General features: G+C 36.8%; 2 protein-coding genes across 7 annotated transcripts in view; one reads left to right on the top strand and one right to left on the bottom strand.

Moving 5' to 3' along the window:
* klhl6 (kelch-like family member 6) overlaps positions 1 to 17,972 on the top strand; it is a 46,175-nt gene that overhangs the window by 17,475 nt on the left and 10,728 nt on the right. For 2 of the 6 annotated variants that reach the window (XM_015032134.1, XM_015032133.1), the window contains 4 exons: positions 14,333 to 14,400; positions 14,484 to 14,582; positions 14,659 to 14,956; positions 15,034 to 15,199. In XM_015032134.1, the coding sequence (XP_014887620.1) occupies positions 14,700 to 14,956; positions 15,034 to 15,199 (423 nt within the window). In that variant the 5' untranslated portion in view covers positions 14,333 to 14,400; positions 14,484 to 14,582; positions 14,659 to 14,699. Of the gene's footprint in view, positions 1 to 9,067; positions 9,128 to 13,275; positions 14,401 to 14,483; positions 14,583 to 14,658; positions 14,957 to 15,033; positions 15,200 to 17,972 lie in introns of those variants that run through there. The other 4 variants (XM_015032135.1, XM_015032137.1, XM_015032136.1 and 1 more) reach the window with 4 other exon arrangements.
* LOC106947259 (immunoglobulin superfamily member 2-like) lies at positions 78 to 10,440 on the bottom strand. Its single transcript, XM_015032130.1, has 9 exons — positions 10,273 to 10,440; positions 7,635 to 8,006; positions 7,126 to 7,545; positions 6,582 to 6,980; positions 4,919 to 5,293; positions 3,920 to 4,291; positions 3,438 to 3,830; positions 1,748 to 2,131; positions 78 to 1,654 (listed from the first exon to the last, which is right to left on the bottom strand). Exons 1-9 carry the CDS (start codon positions 10,340 to 10,342, stop codon positions 1,461 to 1,463), a joined length of 2,979 nt encoding a protein of 992 aa, XP_014887616.1. The 5' UTR covers positions 10,343 to 10,440; the 3' UTR covers positions 78 to 1,460.

The following is a 17,972-nucleotide window of genomic DNA, read 5'->3' on the forward strand; positions in this document are numbered from 1 at the left end:
ATTCGTCGGGGTAGAAGAAGGCGATGAGGAATTTAAAAAAAACGTCTGTTTTTTAGAAAAAAAAAAAAAAAAAAAAAAAAACATGCTGTAGTTCAAAACAACCAGACAACATAATTATTAACTATTAAACATAATTTTAATCCTTTTCAGATTAAACAACAACTACAGATCTTTAATGTATTTTGGTGATAAGCCATTCAGTGATTTTATAATCTAGTAAAAGTATTTCAAAGTCTATTCTTGGAGCTATGGGAAGCCAGTGTAAGAACTTTAAAACTTTGGTGATTTGCTCTGTCTTCCTGGTTTTAGTGAGAACACGAATAGAAGCGTTCTTGATCAGCTGACGCTGTCCGAGTGACATTTTAGGCAGACTTGTGATAATGCTGTAGCAATAATCAATGCAACAATGTGACATTAGTCCTTAAAAAAAAAAAAAATCAGATATGATCTCATTTGTTTGGATTTAAAAAAAAAAGCTAGTATTGTAACATAAGCATGCTGAGTTAACATGCATGTAGGCACCTGCAAATGTTGGCTATTTTGACAGAAGCTGCTGTTTGTGGGTTAAACCAACACGGATGTGAAAACTATGCTGTGTCAATTCCAGAAATGCTTTTATTTGAAAAAATGTAAATATTAAATAAAGTCATTGCCACAAGAAACAGGTTACACAAACACCCACTCTGTCTCTCAGCAACACAGTGAGCTGAATGACTTGCATAAGAAATGTTAACATCATCAGATTTGGTCATCAGAGTTGCAAAATAAGAGAAGCGCTAATGTGCACACATGCAGGTTTTAACCCACACTGCCTTGCAAGCCTGGGTCTTTCTCAAAAACAAAAAGAAAAGAAAAAAGAAAAAGATGTAACGATTGTGAGAATGTCTGTCACAAAAGCTGCTTGCATAGTGTCTACCATCATATGCACAACCGCAGAAAACTTCCCCTTCTTCTTTTTTTTTTTTTTTTTGCAAGGATTTCAAATATTACCACATTTCATGACATGCTGCTGGTCGGGACATGCAAAGTTTCAGATGATTTCCAATAAAAAAAGAACAAAAAAAATCCACAGTTTTTACACTTTGTAACATAAAATAAGAATGTTTTTGAAGCTGCACAACCACAAACAAAATCTGCTGTCTACCTCAACTTCCAGTTTGAAACTGAAAAAAAAAAAAAAAATGAGTGTGTAGAGAGACTTTAGCTCCAATCTGAGAAATGCTTGTTTCATTTCAGAGTAGTAACTCATTTTAATTGTTCATAAAAGCTAAGATATGCCCACCGGCATAGAAAGTAAAACTTTTTTTTTTCTGTAACAGTCATAGCAGATTTAATAATAATAAAAAAAATGTTCAAAGTAAAAAACAAAAGTTTACATTTTAAAAACTTTTTCATATCCTTCTTAGACATAATAAGAGATTTACTTGTCTGTACATTGCTCTAGTTTCACTGATTCAGAGCTAAGAGTTTATGTCCAGGGGGACCTGTTCCGTCCAGAGAGGATGACCTGATTTCTTTTCTCCTGGAGTCTTTTTCCTGCACAGCTTGCACGAGAGAATTGTTATGATGCATAAGCCGATTAAGACAGTTATTGCATATATTGGTATCCAAGTAGTGGCTTGCCATGTCAGATCAGTCGTGGCTTTGGCGTGCCCTGAAAGAAAGTGGCAATAAAAGAACAAGTCTCAACATTTGTGATTTTGCAACACCCAAGAAGAAAACTAGCTCAGTGGTAAAGAGAGCTTACCCTCTGCAGCAACAGTCACGTTCAAATTTCCAGACTTTTCCACTGCATGCTTCTGCCACCCGTCACCAGGAGCGTGAATCCACTCCTCTACCTCACAGAAATACATGCCGCTGTCTTCCGCATTGGACTTTAAAACCGTAAGGTCAAATTGGCGAGGGGAGGGGTGATCATATCTTACAACGGCATTCTTGTTGCTGGCTTTTAAGGTAGAATTTCTGTAAACTGTGAATATGGTTTTATCTTCGGTGCCTTGCTGCCGAAACCATGTGACGTGGAACTGGGATTCATTGCTGGATTGTTGGGTGATGTGACAGGGAATGGAGAAATCCTCTGCAATGGTTATGTTCATCTCTGCCTCCATTTTTCCAACGGACAATTGTTTTGCTGTGAGAAAATGCAGAAAAGGATACTTTGAGCAAATATCAGTTGAATGCATTAATAAGGCAAAAACCTAACTTCCTGGGGAAAAACAAAAGTTAGGGGGATTAAATGACTTTGCAACAAAGAACATAAGAGAAGAAAAATATACATAGGCGCAGTGAGAAGTAGATTGTGCAATGAAAAAAATACTGAGAGAAAAGTGTTATACACAACAGTCAGAAAAGAAGTGATCATCTCAAAGATACAGAAATACAGAAGTCAGGTTTTGCAACACAAGTAAACAAAAGTCATGCTGACATGATCTACAGATAGCCCTTGTGGGGAACCACCTGTGAATGATTCTCACAAGTACACCTATCTTTTTTTTTTTTTTAACTCTACTCATGTTACATTTCTAGAGAACAAAAGCAATATTGTATTATTTAGGTACATACATTAATCTACTCCATCTTCAAAATGTAAAGTATGTCGCAGAAACACTCTTGCAACATTAATTTACATACATTTTGTATCATTAGAACTACATACATTTTATTATATTTTGTGTGACTGACAAAACAAATAAGAGCATCAATGTGAAGAAGGTAAAGAATACATGGGTTTAAAGTTTATCATGGTCCTATTTACACCAAAACCCCTCAATTAAATCCAGTTCTGCTATTTGCTTGTCTTCTTCAGTAGTGACATGGGAGATGGTTTGTTGATGGGAAGACAAACTGAGGTGAACACAGGTTAGACATGGAAGGGATTTTGTTCAGCGGTTGTAAAGCACTTGAATCTGGATTTTCACCTTACAGCTGAATAAGAACCCTTAGCGTATAGTAAGAGATACAATGGAATGGTTTAGGTCAGAGGTCATGGATGCGTCAGAATATAGTCCAGACCTATTTTCTGTTTAGAATTTGTGGCCAAATATGTTCACCTGTGCTCGCCATCTTATTTGATTGAGCGTAAGCTATTTTGCAGAGATGAATGAGAGGATATTTCAGTCAACATCTTTGCAAAGCTGGTAAGCACATGTCTCAGAATACTTGCAGCTGCATATGCAGTTTATGGTAGTTTCACTTCACAATTATGCTCTACTTTCTGTATGTTTATCACATGAAATACCAATAAAACACATTAAAGTTTGTGTTTGTAATATGATAAAATCTCTCTCTCTTTCTCTCTCTCTCTCTCTCTCTAAACATGCAGTGTATTTTAAACTTTTAAATGCAGCCATTGGATATAAATAAGAAGGGACGAATGTAAAATACATCAGAATCAGAAATTATTAAAGAAAATTAAAATTAAGAAAATAGAAACTTACCTGGTTCAATGACATTAACGGTTGTGGTCGAATTTTTTTCTGAGAGTAAATACCATTCTCCCCAGGGATCTTGTTGGTACTCCTCCACCTTGCACATATAAATGCCTTTGTCTAAAATTCTGACTTGCTGAATAGTTAGTTCAAAAGTAGGTCCTTCAGTGTGCTTCATGCTGATCCGTTTCATGTCACTCTCTTTGATCTGTTTCCCAAACGTAATGATGCCATTAAGGTCTGAGGTCAGAATGGTCCTACTTCCAGCATCTTGTTGAAGTTCCCAGGTGACAGCGTATAGAGAAAACTCAGATGTTCTTGAGGTAACTTTGCAATCAATTTGTATGTCAGTATTTATTCTTTGGACAATGATGTGATTGGAAGATATGGCAAGTTTGCTTGCTAGAAAGGTGAGAGACAAATAAGTACAGGTACAAAGGTGAAAAGCTGAAAGCAAAACTACAAAACAAGTCATCAAATTTCTGCATTACCTGGATTTTGCACTTGCACATTCACCAGATTGGATGGAGGAAGCTTTTTGTAAACGTTATGCTGGAAAACTGACACCATACATTGGTATTTCCCTGCTTCCCTGTGGCTGGCACGAAGGATTTTCAGATTGTGCATGACGGTGTTACCCTGGTTGTCCACCTGCACTTGGTAACGGTACTGGTCTCCAGACCAGCTGATGGAACCATTTGAGTATAGTACCACTATGGTATTTAGGTTGGAGTCTTCTGTCTCCTTGCTCCAAGTAAGAGTCATCGGCACACGTGGACCTGATACTTTGCACATTAATTGTACGTCGTTTCCCACAGTCACCGTAGGCTCTCGATTTCTCAGTGCCATCTTTACCGCTGACTCTAAGACACAAATTGAAATGGAAAGAAAAAAAAAGATAAATCAAATTGATAAAGTAATATATCTTTAAACTTAAAATTATGTATTTATTTTTTTGTATTTATTTATTTATTTTTTTTACATTTTCTTGTGTGTAATATTATAGTTTGACCAGATGTTGGTTAGGGGGACTAAACCCCCTAACCAACTCCTCATAACTCCTCATAACTCACTAGAGGAGTTATGAATGACTAAGTTGAGCAACCAGGGAACCTTGATAATTTATTTTAACCTAAAGGCAATCTTGCAACAGGCCATCCAGCATCTAACCGTGTCATGAAGAGGTCAGGATACCCCCAGCATTACAGCTACTACACCATTTGTAGCTGTGGTGGTTAAGTGTGGTGCATCTCCACATTCATATTTGCACACGAAAAGTTCAGTCCTAGGCTCATCTGACCAAAGTGTGTGGTATTTCTGGAACAGTTGGTATACTATGTGACCACTAAATGTCTCTTTTTGTACAATAGTTTGTCTGATGTGTCACAGGCAGAAAGTATATCTTTATTAATCATCTGTCTTAAATAAAAATGTGTAGGTTTCATCATTTATCTTGAATAAACTGTGTAAAACAAACACACACGTCTTACCAATAGACTTCACATTGACGTTGACATTTGTCGTCTGGCTTTGGATTCTGCCGTTGGGTTGCGTTTCAGAGACAGTGCACTTATAGGTACCCGAATCAAGCTCTGTAACATCAGCCAGCTCGAAGACAAATTTGTTCGTCGTCGGACGCGTCACTCTCACCTCACGACTTGCAAAAGCCCCTGCTTTATCTGTGACACCGTTCTCATTTAGACTGATGACGTTGGCAAACAAAGACGACGTGGAAAGTGAGGCCTTGCGGTCCCAGGTGACAGAGAGCTGACCTTTGACCCCATCAGCTTCACAAATAAGCTTTAATTTCTCTCCTGGAGCAGGAGGTTGCATCACGTTATCCATTTTGACTGAGAGTCCACTTTCTGTAAGCAGATAAGGCAGCAGATGTGACTGGGTTTGACAGAAAATGATGACAGAAAGCAAATTGTTATCAACTTTGTCATCAGCAACCTCTCATCAATGAAAACTAATGTATACTCCTTTGCAAAAGAATTTATTAACTTTGAATACTTTCACTTTTTATTATCTTAGAACCACAAATTTGGAGTATTTTTAATAAGTTAAACAATTTCAATCAATTCTAGTTTGATAGACACAAGCAGAATAAATTGGAGGATTAAAGAGAAGTAACATGTTTTCTCAAGTTTTTTTTTAATAATATGGAAAACGTGATTTATCTTGGTATTATACCTGAGTCCCCACTTTGTAGGATAAACTCAAATATCCATATCTGAGTTGCAGTTATCTGAGTGCAGGCCTGTTTGTCTTTGCAAAATCAATCAAACTGAGTATAGTTGGATTATAAATCTCTGTGAATGGCAGTTTTTAAGTCTAACCACAAGTTTTTGTAATATGATGAAATATCTATCCATCTCTCTCTCTCTCTCTCTCTCTCTCTCTCTCTCTCTCTCTCTCTCTCTCTCTATATATATATATATATATATATATATATATATATATATATATATATATATATATATATATATATATATATATATAAACATACAATGTATTTTAAAATTCACCTGATTTGTATTTTAAAATTCACCTGATTTGAATTCTGTAAAACTAATCTCCTATTAAGCACTTTTTGTTATCCAAGTATTAGTCAGTATATCCAAACAATAATCAACTCGCCCTGCGCTGTGTTGATGTTAAGTCAAGCAGAAAGGGCTGAGCTTTTAACAAGTTGATGTTGAAAGTATGTTTTTAGCTGCAGACACATCTTTTGCTATGCTATGTTATTTCAATTTAGGCAGTAAAATGTTTATTTTTTACATTTTAAAATAATAATTAAATTATTTGTTTATTTTCACATTTTAATTTATTTCTAATATATAATGTCATGTTTGCTGTGCATTTCTGTTTTATATACTTCAATTATATTCATGTTAAATGGGCTGAAGACAAATGCAGGTCACCCTTTCAGATTTTTTAATTAGCAAAATGTTTCACACCATACTTCACATTCCAGCTACATCACAGTCGACTATTAAGTGGTGTTATCAGTTAAAATTAATCACATTAGAGTACCTTCTTGTGCAAAAAACAGCGTGTGAAGGGGCATGAATCATTTTTACAAGGCACTGTCTAGGAGTTAAGGATCATTTATGCAAAGATTTAGTTCAGCTTGAGTTCATCTCAACCAACCTGGAGTATAGATGTTGATGTCCATGGGCTGGGAGTCTTGATCTGCTCCTTGATTAAAGTTTCCGTCTTCTCCTCTCTCCTCTGGCCATGCCCTGCAGCTGTAACTCCCTTTATCCGTAGTTTTCACTGGCTTTATCCTGAGTTGGTAGTTATTATTCCCAGTCCGCGTGGCTTTTAGCTCTCCATTTCTCTCTCTGTCGATATATTCTTGCCTCACAGTCAGAATGCCTGTAGGGCCGATTTTGGCCAGCTCAGTTCCGTTCCAGAGCCACGCTACGGAGAAGAACCGTTTTGCGAGGTTCTGTGCATTTATGCCACAAGAAAGCAACAGCTCCTGCCCCTCCTGGACTGGATTCTGTGCCGAAATACTCACTTGCACAGCCGACATGCCTGTCACCACTACACAGGATAAAAGAATACAAAACGCCATGAACTTCTTATTGAGAAGCCACAAAAATATGCTAACAAGTGCTGATTCATTTCAAGACATGCCACTTAGTTCAGGGCACTAATTAAGGTAGGTTAAATGGTTGCTTCATCTTACCTTTTGCTTTGACTGTGAGGGGAATTTTCTCTGCATCCTTCTGAGAAATCTTGTACCAGGAACGATCAGGATCTTGGATCCACTCCTGAGCTTGGCAGTAGATCTGACCCTGGTCTGACTGCTCAAGCTCAGCAATATTAAGCCTGTACGTGGCCTCATCTAATTTGTCTAATCTAATGGCTTCATCTCTGTAGCGCCGCTCAAAATCCTCACCTGGAGCCAGTGTGAAATCTCTGTCCAAAGAAATGATCGGTTTAGCGTCTTGTGCCCCTTCTTTATGGAGGTACCAGGCGAAAGCCAGATGGACGTGCTGGATGGTGTTGGTGGAGGCTTGGCATGTCAAAGAGAGAGCTTCCCCTTCGTTATAGCTCAGTGAGGTGGGGGGGTCAGTGGATGTAACACTTAGGGAATTGTCAATCACTGTAGCAATGCAAGAAAGATAGACATTGTACCATTTACATTTTATAGCCATGCTTACAGGTGTTGCAGCTAAAAGAATAACTAGTTACCTTTAACGACTGTCTTTGCAGAGTAGACTCCATTGTATGTATATTCTGGATTGACTACGGTGCATTCATATTCCCCGTCATCCTCCTTCTGTAGGTATTGTATTTCAAATATGATTGAGTTTGAATCAACATGTTTGATAGAAATCTCATTTTTTCGTATACGAGACGAAAAACGAGCATAGCTAAAGTCTGACTCTCTGGTGCTCATGACATTGATTTCTTGAAAGGGCTTTGCAGGATCTTTCATGCGAATCTCAAAATCTTTTTTAGAATTGGGGTTGGAAAATCCACTTGCGTTGCAGGAGATGGAGAGCAGAGAGCCGACCACACGATACAGGGGCCCAGCCTGAATCTCAGTGTTCACTTGGGCCTCTAAGGAACAAAGCAAAGCCAAAACAGAGATAATGAAATTAGTAATAGGTAATGATTGAGGGTTTTTGAAACTAAAGCTCTAGTGGCTACATTGGCTTGTAAAATATGTCTGCTTGATGATATAATGAATGGACAGATGTGAGGCAAACGTGTACAAAAGACTTGTGGACTTGGAAAGGCATAGCTCTAAATTTATTTGCAATTGCATTCCCTCTAATTACTTCTATAGGATTTTTAAATAATGTTGAACAGGAAGTAATATGATCCATGTTTTTTTTCCAACAATAATTTTTAAGTGCTATTTTCATTCACCCCATTTGCTCTGGCATCATATAATTCTTTGTAAATACGGTCTAACTTTGTGCAATTTAATCTCAGTATAAATCCAGGAGGTTTGAGAAAGTCTTGTAGGTTTGTTCGAGCAAACAGCATCATGAGGATCAGGGAACAGGGCAGACTGGTCAAGGGGTTAAGTTGTAAAGATGATTAAATGGTGGTTAGGTTATATAAACAACATCCTTCAAAACTGGAAAGCATAAGACACAAGACATGGCTAAAACATGGCCATCCACCAAAACTAACGGTAAGAATTAACCACAGAAGCAACCAAGAGGCCTATCTTAACTCTGGAGCAACTGCTGAGATCTATAATTCAGTTTAAATAATCTGTCTACAGAAACTATTAATCATGCTCTTCACATATCTGGCTTTAATGGAAGATTGCAAAAAAAAAAAAAAAACATTTTTGAAAGAAAACTGAAAAATAGTTAAACATGGTGGTAGAAACATTGGACTGTATGACAGCTTTCCCACAGCAGAGACAGGGTAGCCGGTCAAAGTTGATAGGAAGAAGGACGGAGATGTTAGAGCAGGGGTGCCCAAAGTTGGTCCTCGAGGGCCGGCATCCTGCATGTTTTAGTTCTCTCCCTGGTGGTAGCAACAACCTTTTCAGCAGGTCAATGTTCTTCTTAGGCCTTCTAACGAGCCATCATTTGATCCATGTGCGTTAAACCAGGGAGAGAACTAAAGCATGCAGGATGCCGGCCCTCGAGGACCGACTGTGGACACCCCGTGTTAGAGGCTCTGAAGTACTTGAGACTGGAGGTGAATGCCCTTATATGGTATGTACACAGACTTCCCAGCAAGCATCATAAACAAGACACGATCATTTCTGTATTTCAACAGAGGTCTGAAGCAAGCTTGACTCATACAGACCCTTTTTCAGTTATTGAGGTGATGAGTATGCATGATATCACCAAACAGGAAGTGCTTGGCTGCTGGAAGTCCAATCTACCAAAAAACAAAGTGACTGACTTCCCTCAGCTGAGGATATCAGCCACAGCAGGTAGTGGAGTACATTGTCCCGCATATTGAGGGAAGCGTCAAACCTATGACCTGGAGACAGAAGGCTAAGCAGCATCAAATGTAGAACATTTGACTGAAACTTCCTCCCAAAGGCTTATGAACTCTCTGCTTCACTGAATTATCCTTTTTGGGTATTTTATCTTTTTGCCTGTCCTGTGACTCCAGCTCCCAACATGTTATTTTATTTCTTGATACCTAATATTTTATATTAGTTTTATTGACTTTATCTATAGGTGTATTTTTTGCTACCACCTTGCTTTAAGAGTACATCACTTGTCGTCTGTCGACTAGTTAAAAACTGAACATGAACATTACAAGAAATATGAGTCTCCACATTTACAGAGAATGTAATGTTACAGTACAGTAACACTACTACTATCACGACTACTACTAATTATAACTATAATAATCATTATTATGATTCCTATGGAAACAGAAAACATTACTTATATATTATTATTATTTAATAATAATAATAATAATAATAATAATATGATGCATATGTATTGCTGTTCAAAGTCTTTAAATATAAAATTACAATTACAAAGACAGGGGCTTAGTAAGATTCAATTTAAACAATGGTGTTTTGTATTAAAACTATTATCAGAAGTAATTCATTAGCTTCAATTTACCTAATATGAATTATTAAGAATAACGACCCAAAACGAGACTAAATATTAAGTGAACTCGCTCCCAGAAGTCAAAAAATGTTTTCAAGGTAATCACAGAAACACGCGAAGCTTATTAGAAACTTAAAACTGGGTTGTAACTTTTACCTTTTATGTAGTCAATTCAAGTTGAATTCATTAATGATAAATAGTCCCAATAAGTCTCACATTACATATTGACTTTAACGTGACTTTGCGAAACACAATATAAGTTCAATAGTTGTCCTACTTACCGCATAGTAGAAATAAACCCAGTGAAATCAATAAGAAGGGTCTCCACGGGGAGAACACCGAGAACTTCATTGTGAACGCATGCAAGACGTTGTTCGCAGCACACACTAGTTTGTGTGTCCCTTGTCTAGCGAATTTGGCTGCGTTAGTCTTCCCCTCGATATTAGGCAAGAGGAAGAAACATACATTTTCCGGTGTTACGTCTGTAACACCGGTACAATGTCAAGAGAAAAGGTACATGCGCAGCGAGCAGGTAGTAGAGTTAAGTGGGTAAAGAGCGACTTGCTGTTGCAGTTCTGAGTAAGGACTTCCTTTGGTTTATGTCTGATGTCGGAACAAAAGACAAGCCGCAAATGCTAACGCTACAGATTAGAGGCGTTTATTTTATGAATAGTTGTGGAAAGTCACTGTACAGTGGACAGTACTGCTGTGGGCAACACCCACAGAACAGATCATACCTGTTCAGTTAGTAGTGTAGCCATGATAATAATATTAGCATATTTTAATGTCTTTTTAAAACGTCGCGGGGTTGATAGACGTTGCTAAGTAACAAGTAACATAAAAAAATGTACCTATTTCTAAGCAGCGTGAATTTGGTCCTAAAACGACTTCAAATGCGTCCTTAAAACATTAATGGGACAACACTGCCGCCTAGTGGTAAGTTGTCAGACCTACAGATTCGTCCCATGATCTAAACTCGTACTCGTGTCTAAAAGAGGTGGCACAGACAGCAGCGTTCTCCAGCTTGCTGACCCTGTATTTGTTAGTTTTATTTTTTTTTACTTTAAATTGTTAAAACATGGACTTTTATGTACATATCATTAGCTACATTATAATATGAAGACGTTTTTTTTTTCTGAATTTGTGTGAATATCGGCCCTAACAAACCAAACTGCTGAATTAATCGTCGTTAACATTGATTAAATAGTTCCCATGGTTTGTGTTTTAGCTGGTTTATCAATATTTTTTATTATCAAGTATGTAAAGGTCCTGATCAGCAAATTAAAATATCACCAAAAAAAAATTGCTTCTGAAATTCAAAAGGTAAAACCAAAAATATAGTACCTTAGGGAAGTTAAAAATTATCTAAAAACTAAAACATTCCTATGTAGACTATGAATGTTTTGTAACAATCATCGTATGTAACAAGGAGGGTTAAGCTATGAAAGATAATGACAAAAGAATGTGGGTCTTCATACAGTACTCAATCCAGAGCATATTAATAGGAGGTTGAGTGGAAGAAAATGCATGTCATTAGTAACTGTAGCCTATAGGAGCACTCCAAAGAGTTTGAAGGAGTTTGCAAGGTGTTGACTCCAGCTGGAGTCAGTAGTTCATGAGGAACCACATTCAGATGAATCAAAGACTTGGTTACAAGCGCTGCCCTTTTCAAATGAATGTAACGTTTTCATTTAATTAAAAAAAAAAAGAACAAGGTCTTTCAATGCTGTATGTAGCTTTGATGGTTCTTTTTACAAGAATCAAAGGATACATGAACCCCACAGTGACAATGTGCCGCTAGATGCTAGATGCTCCCTACCGTCATAGCCCTCCAGAAATTTGCAATAAAATGTCTTGGCAATCCTATGTAGTTTTTTTGATTGTTTAACATTTGTCACTCATTGCTTTTGATTTTATTTGACTCTTGTAAACTTAATCTCACCCCTTTGTAGTATCCATTCTCTTGGACTCGTTCCTTATTTTTATCAACCCCCATTAACTTTTTTGTTTCACTTAAATTTCAATCATCTTTTCTATTCCAAATTACTACGTTTTGATTATTTTTGCTATTTTGGTATATGACTATGAAATTTGTTAGTTTATTATATTGATTACACGTTATATTCTGACTGTTTAAAATTGCCAACGCCAAATTTTCATCAAAATATTCTTTCTGAATATTCAACCCTAACTTCAATTATAATATGTAGAATCTTTACATATTGTACAAATTAATACACAGTTCATTTGTACTGCATTACAAATTAATTACAGATGCATATGTTTTTAAGTTTGTTCGCTAAAGCATTGATTGATTTTATTTTATTGTTACATTATTTGAAACTGATAAATTGAAAAAAGAAAAAAGATTTTCAATTACTGTCAACATTCCAAAAGTAGGATTGTTTATTACATTACTGCATCTTTGACTCATGAACAAACCTGGTTTTTACCACCTGTAGTTCCTCAAGCCTCCACCAGAGGGGAGGAGGTAATTGCTGAATTTGACACACCAAATTCACTATCGCTTATTTAGGCCAGTTTGCTGGCGAATGAAGCACAGTGATACTATTGTCGTTAAACCAGCAGAGGGAAACATAAGGTAGTCTAAAACTTCCTGCTGTGTGGTTGTGCTACCGTAAAGTTTGATGATATTCAGTGAACCAAAACCATCAGATGACATGCTTCATGTTATCACTGACAGTTGAAACCTTGCACTATTGCCCAGGCAGCATGGATTCTGTGTCTCTCAACCGGGGACATTGGTTTCCAAAGAAAATTCAAAACTTACTGAAATCTCAGGGGTAAGTAACTAGGAGTTACCGAGGAGTAAGCAGGGGAGAGTAAGTATCTACAGACCACTGAGCCATCATCATAAGATGCTTCTGAAATTGTCTAAAGGCCAAGTGTGACTTAAGAAAGAAATACAACAGTTGTACCTCATGTCTTTCGTACACCTGTGTGTAATGCCTCTTGAAACTTTTACAATGCTGAATCTCTTAAATGGGCTGTGCTTTTCGATCTCCTCCACTATAGTAATCCATGTTGCTTGTGAACCTTTTTCTACTCATGTTTTCCTCCCACCCAACTTCCTGTGAATATACTTTGATAAATCACTCTGTGGACAGTTTCTTTAGCAATGACCTTTCGAGGCTTAGCCAACTTGTTGAGGGGGTTAGTGACATTGTGTTGAAAGCTGTCAAGACAGCGGTTGTCGCCATGTTTATTTTGGCTATGACAATGTTTTTGTCTTAATTATTCTTTTTTTTATTACTTGTTACTATTTAATATTCCAATTTTTAAAGAAACTTTATTTTGGATTTTAATAGCGATAGCTCGTAATTCCTTCAATTAATTGATTTGCTTTAGTATCCCTCATTGTGCAATGAGTTTTTTACTTATGATACACAAGTTTCACTTTAACTTTTTTCAAAGATATTGCAATTTATTGAGATTCATTTGTGACAGACTATACCAGTGAATGTGTCCAAATGTCAAGCTCGAATGTTTGTTGCTTTCCAGTTGTATAAAAAAGCATTTTCCTTTTTAAAAAAAATTTCAAAGAAATTTCATCATCAGACAGTGATAAGCAGAGTAAATGTAAAACACTGTTTTCAAATTGTGATTTTAGGTTATCTTTACCAGAAAATCATAAAGGAGAGTGTCTGACTACAGTTCATGGTTCAACCAGGAAATCAACCTGCAAATGATAAAAAAAAAAAAAAAACAAAAAAACAAAGAGAGGTTTTGTTGTGGCTCAGTCAAAGTAAGAATCAATTTCTAATTGTGGTTTTCTGGCATGATACTAAACAGGATATTTATGTGGAAATAAACTTCATAGGTGACCTAAGTTGTGCAATTTTACAAAGAGGACTGGGCAAAATATCCTTCAAATAGATGTAAAAAATCTCAAATCTTTGATACTTGGTGCCAGTCAGGATTTCCCAATGACATGGTTCATATTATCACTGACTGTTGAAACATTGCATTAATGCCCATGCAGCATGGATTCTTAGTTGTCATATAAAACCAAGATCCCAGGGGAGCACGTTTTTACGCATTGTAGTTCACACACTGATGCAGCATAAGACTAGTTGTTCACTCTGCCGAAATGATTGGAATTAGAAAGATTAAGACATTTTCAAATTCGAGGCTATGCCTCGATTTTGATAAAAGTGGCAATAAAAGTACAACTTATGTACATCTCTCATTTAAAGTATAAGCAGGTTTTCCCTGTAAGTCAGCCAGAGTAGAGGAGAGTAAGTAACTACAGAGTTGAATAAAAGGCATCTACTTCAAGCTGCTGATTGGCTTTGTTTACTATTATCTCTCTTTGTTGAGGTCTACAGCACGAGGTCTAGAATCGTTTTTTTTGTTTGTTTTTTTTTCTGCAAAAAGAGGAATATTAGGTGAGCTAGGGGAAATTTGATCAGCACATTTGAAGAGGAAGTGTTTAGAAACAAGTATTGCTACACACGCATGTTCCCCACAGAACAGGAATAGGAAGTATGAAGAGGACAGAAGAGAGAAAAAAAAAACAACAAATCCTCATCTCAAAGCGTCACAACTGCTCTCACTGTGAACCACAAAGGTTTGCTTTTTTTTTTTTGTCTTCTGTCTTAGCGAGCCTTGAGGTGCTTCTGAAGCTGCTGACTGGTTTTCTTCAGTGGAAACTTTACCTCAGTGGAAACTGCTAGTGGAAAGAAAGATGAGCGACTCACTGGAAAGGACGACAGACTGTCCAGTGTCGCCACTCGCAAGCGGGTCCAGTCTGACTGACGAGAAAGAGAAACCAGGAGGTGCAAGCGAGCTATGTTGGCAAGATGGAGGCCTGCCTGTGGAGCTACAGAGAGGGATGGAAACCCTGAGGGTGAACAGAGAGCTGACCGATGTGACCCTCTGTGTTCAAGGGCAGGACTTCCTCTGCCACAGGGCCATTCTGGCTGCTGCCAGTCAGTACTTCAGGTAAAAGCAATCCAGTTATCAGTGAAGGCATTGTGGTGGGACTTCTAGCTTCACTGACCCAATGTGTGTTCGAACAGGGCCATGTTTTGCAGTGGCCTCAAGGAGAGTCATGAGGAGCGTGTGGAGATAAAAGGCTTGGACAGCGGGACCATGCGCTCTCTCTTGGAGTACACCTACACCAGCCGAGCCCTCCTCACGCACTCAAATGTCCAGAGAATACTTGAGGCAGCCAGCCAGTTTCAGGTACTGCAGCTTCATATTTTATAAAGATTGTCAAATGTTTTTCTCAAACAACTTTCACAAAGGGGCTTCATGATTGACTTTTTCCCAGAACAAAATGGTGCCGTCTACCGCCGAACAACCAGGCGTCAGTATATACCAGACTGTGGGATATTTGTCGCTGCTAATTAGGAGTCATTCTCTGTTAACCAACTGGAACTGGAATATAATGATGTAGGATGTTATGATTATTCATCTTCATAATTCACAAAACTAAACACTGGAATAAAAAAAAAAGTAAAAAAAAAAAACACTCAGAAATTCTGCAAATGCGTTAAAGCTGTAAAAGAAACTGACCAAATTTTTATTCGCCTTTAATAGAAATTATCATGTTAAATCAACATCAAAAGCTTACGTGTTTAGAGCTCTTAAGTGGCTGAGTCTGGTTGGATCAAGGGTCTTTCTCTGTCATTATTTACGAGAGTCTTTTGATTCAAATGGAAATTGTAGTAGGGACAATACAGAGTTTGCAATTACGTTTTACTATTCAATTTTGTTATTTGTCAAGTTTGAGTATTTTTATTATAATTTATCCTCAAAATTTGCAATAAATTTGAATTACAATGAGAAAAACCCTGATACACCAAGGTTCAAGGAACTAGGTATTAAAAAAAAGTTTGTTTACAGGTTCAAGATGCAATAGTGATGAAGTGGGGCTAAGAATTGGTGAAGGGACAAAATGAGTGGGACCCATGAATAACACAAAGACTATTATCATAGCCCATTTGTCAGTATCAAGATTGCAAGCCAATTAGCGCATTCAAAAACGTTTTATTTGACTTTTTGAACCTTTACAACTAAAGGTTATGCTTTGGCATTTTAAATGGCTTATCGAAGATGGCTTTTGATGGCTTCATTATGTAAGCTTTCCAACACTCATGTTTTGTGTGGTTAAATAAATTATAGCCACAACATGCAAAGGAGGTAAAATACTATTTATCTCTGTAAAGCTTCATATTAACAGCCAGCGGCGCTAATAACCACATGATTCATTTAACGGCATGTTAAAACAGACAGTGCCGAATAGTAGAAAACTAACAGCAAAAAAGTGCACTCAGGAAAGGTAGCTGCAGTAATTGAACACTGAACATAATTTAAACTCATTTAAACAATAAATTGTCTTCTCACTTCACAAAACCCCTTTCTACACTTTTATAGGATACACACACTTAATGGGGTAAGATCTCAGTTACTCTAAGAGGGAAGTGAAAGTTGGCTGTTGTTTACACTCAGGATCAGTTTTCCATTTAGATTTAAATTAACTGCACAGCTGTGCAGTTTGCACAGGAGGCAGGTGTTTGTGTTTTTGTGTTTCTATTTTTGCAGAAAGCAATTTGTGCATTAGAGTTTGAGAATAAACAAGTCAAGAGTTTAGGCTGATTCCTTTTGCCGTTTTAGGGATTCCTCCAGCCGTAAATGTGGTTAAAGTTGGAAACAGACATGATTTAGATGTGTTAAGAGTTATTATAATTGTTAAGATAATTATGTATTTTTCTATACCACATTATGATTAAAAATCAGATCAAAAAGTATTTTCAACATATTTGTCAGCCTAACAATTCAAATCAATACTTTTACTTAAGAGCTCAATTTATTTCCCACTTTTGTTTTGATGTCTGTCCTCAAACAAAAATATACATTTATTAAAGAAAATGCCATTAGCCACTATCAGTGATAAAAAATTTTCCTGTGCGTTGATGAATATTTTCTTCACTCAGATGGCTAAACTAAACTAATGTGAGTTCATGATATTATTAGGAATTCAGTGAAGTACTTAGAAAACCTGATGATGCATACAGACAGAACCATGTACAGGCACAACGGCCGACAAACAGAAACAACGAAGACAGTCACTCGGGTGGGCAAATGGATGGAAATAAAATCAAAAACGTTTTTCCATAGTGAAGCTAATCAAACATAGCAACAGTTACATGGTGGAAATCAGTGTGAGGACTAGAACATTTCTAAAACACAATATACACCCATCATAAATACAAGAAAAATGCCTGAAATGCATACAAATGTTAGCCACAAGTGCTTCTGTTTTTAGGGACTTTGTAAAATGAATGAAACAGGAAACTTTCTTGTGACGTAAAGAAATATCTCAAGGCATGAGTGACTTAGCTTCTATTTAAAGCATGAGTTTAAAAAAGTTATAGTGGAACACAGGAACCATCACGTCTTTAGCTAGCCTCATAATGGAAAGTGATTCTGTGTTTCATTTTCCACACACTAAAATCATGTGTATGGTTCTACAAAAGTGAACGACTTGTCATTTACATAAAGCAGTCTGAACATGGACAATTAAGGATAACTGTCAATTTGTAGCTGGGCTTTGTTTTTGCTTCACAAAATGTGTAAGACGTGTAGAGAGGAAGCTTTAGAGAACATCTTTAATATGACTAAAGCAGACATCTTTACAGTTATAAAGTTCAAGAGTTGCAGTGTGCAAACTTTTCACAGCCACCATGTGCTTAATATTGGAAAAATGTTGATAATTTATAGAAATTAATAAACCCTTCCCTCCCCCCACCAAGATAAACTACATGAAAAATATGTTCATTTTTGAATATCCAAAGACAGTCACCAAAGTATCCAAGAAAAGTATATTTTTGGATAATCTTTGATAATTTATGGAAAATAATAAACTATGTTTTTTTTTTTTTTTTTTTTTTTTTTTTTTTAATTATGTCTATGTTAAACAAAGTTGGAAAAAGCCCACTGATCAACTCAGGGA

The sequence above is a fragment of the Poecilia latipinna genome, unplaced genomic scaffold, assembly GCF_001443285.1.
Source record: "Poecilia latipinna isolate Pla-1442-1.1 unplaced genomic scaffold, P_latipinna-1.0 Scaffold231, whole genome shotgun sequence".
NCBI classification, from domain to species: domain Eukaryota; kingdom Metazoa; phylum Chordata; class Actinopteri; order Cyprinodontiformes; family Poeciliidae; genus Poecilia; species Poecilia latipinna.

What these genes read in the sequence shown, in the direction of transcription:
- LOC106947259 (XM_015032130.1), bottom strand. Translation starts at nt 10,342, where the DNA reads ATGAAGTTCTCGGTGTTCTCCCCGTGGAGACCCTTCTTATTGATTTCA. An exon ending in TGCAAAGACAGTCGTTAAAG is followed by an intron (nt 7,546 to 7,634) that starts GTAACTAGTTAT and finishes GCATTGCTACAG; the next exon opens with TGATTGACAATTCCCTAAGT. An exon ending in CGTTAATGTCATTGAACCAG is followed by an intron (nt 2,132 to 3,437) that starts GTAAGTTTCTAT and finishes ATTTTCTCACAG; the next exon opens with CAAAACAATTGTCCGTTGGA.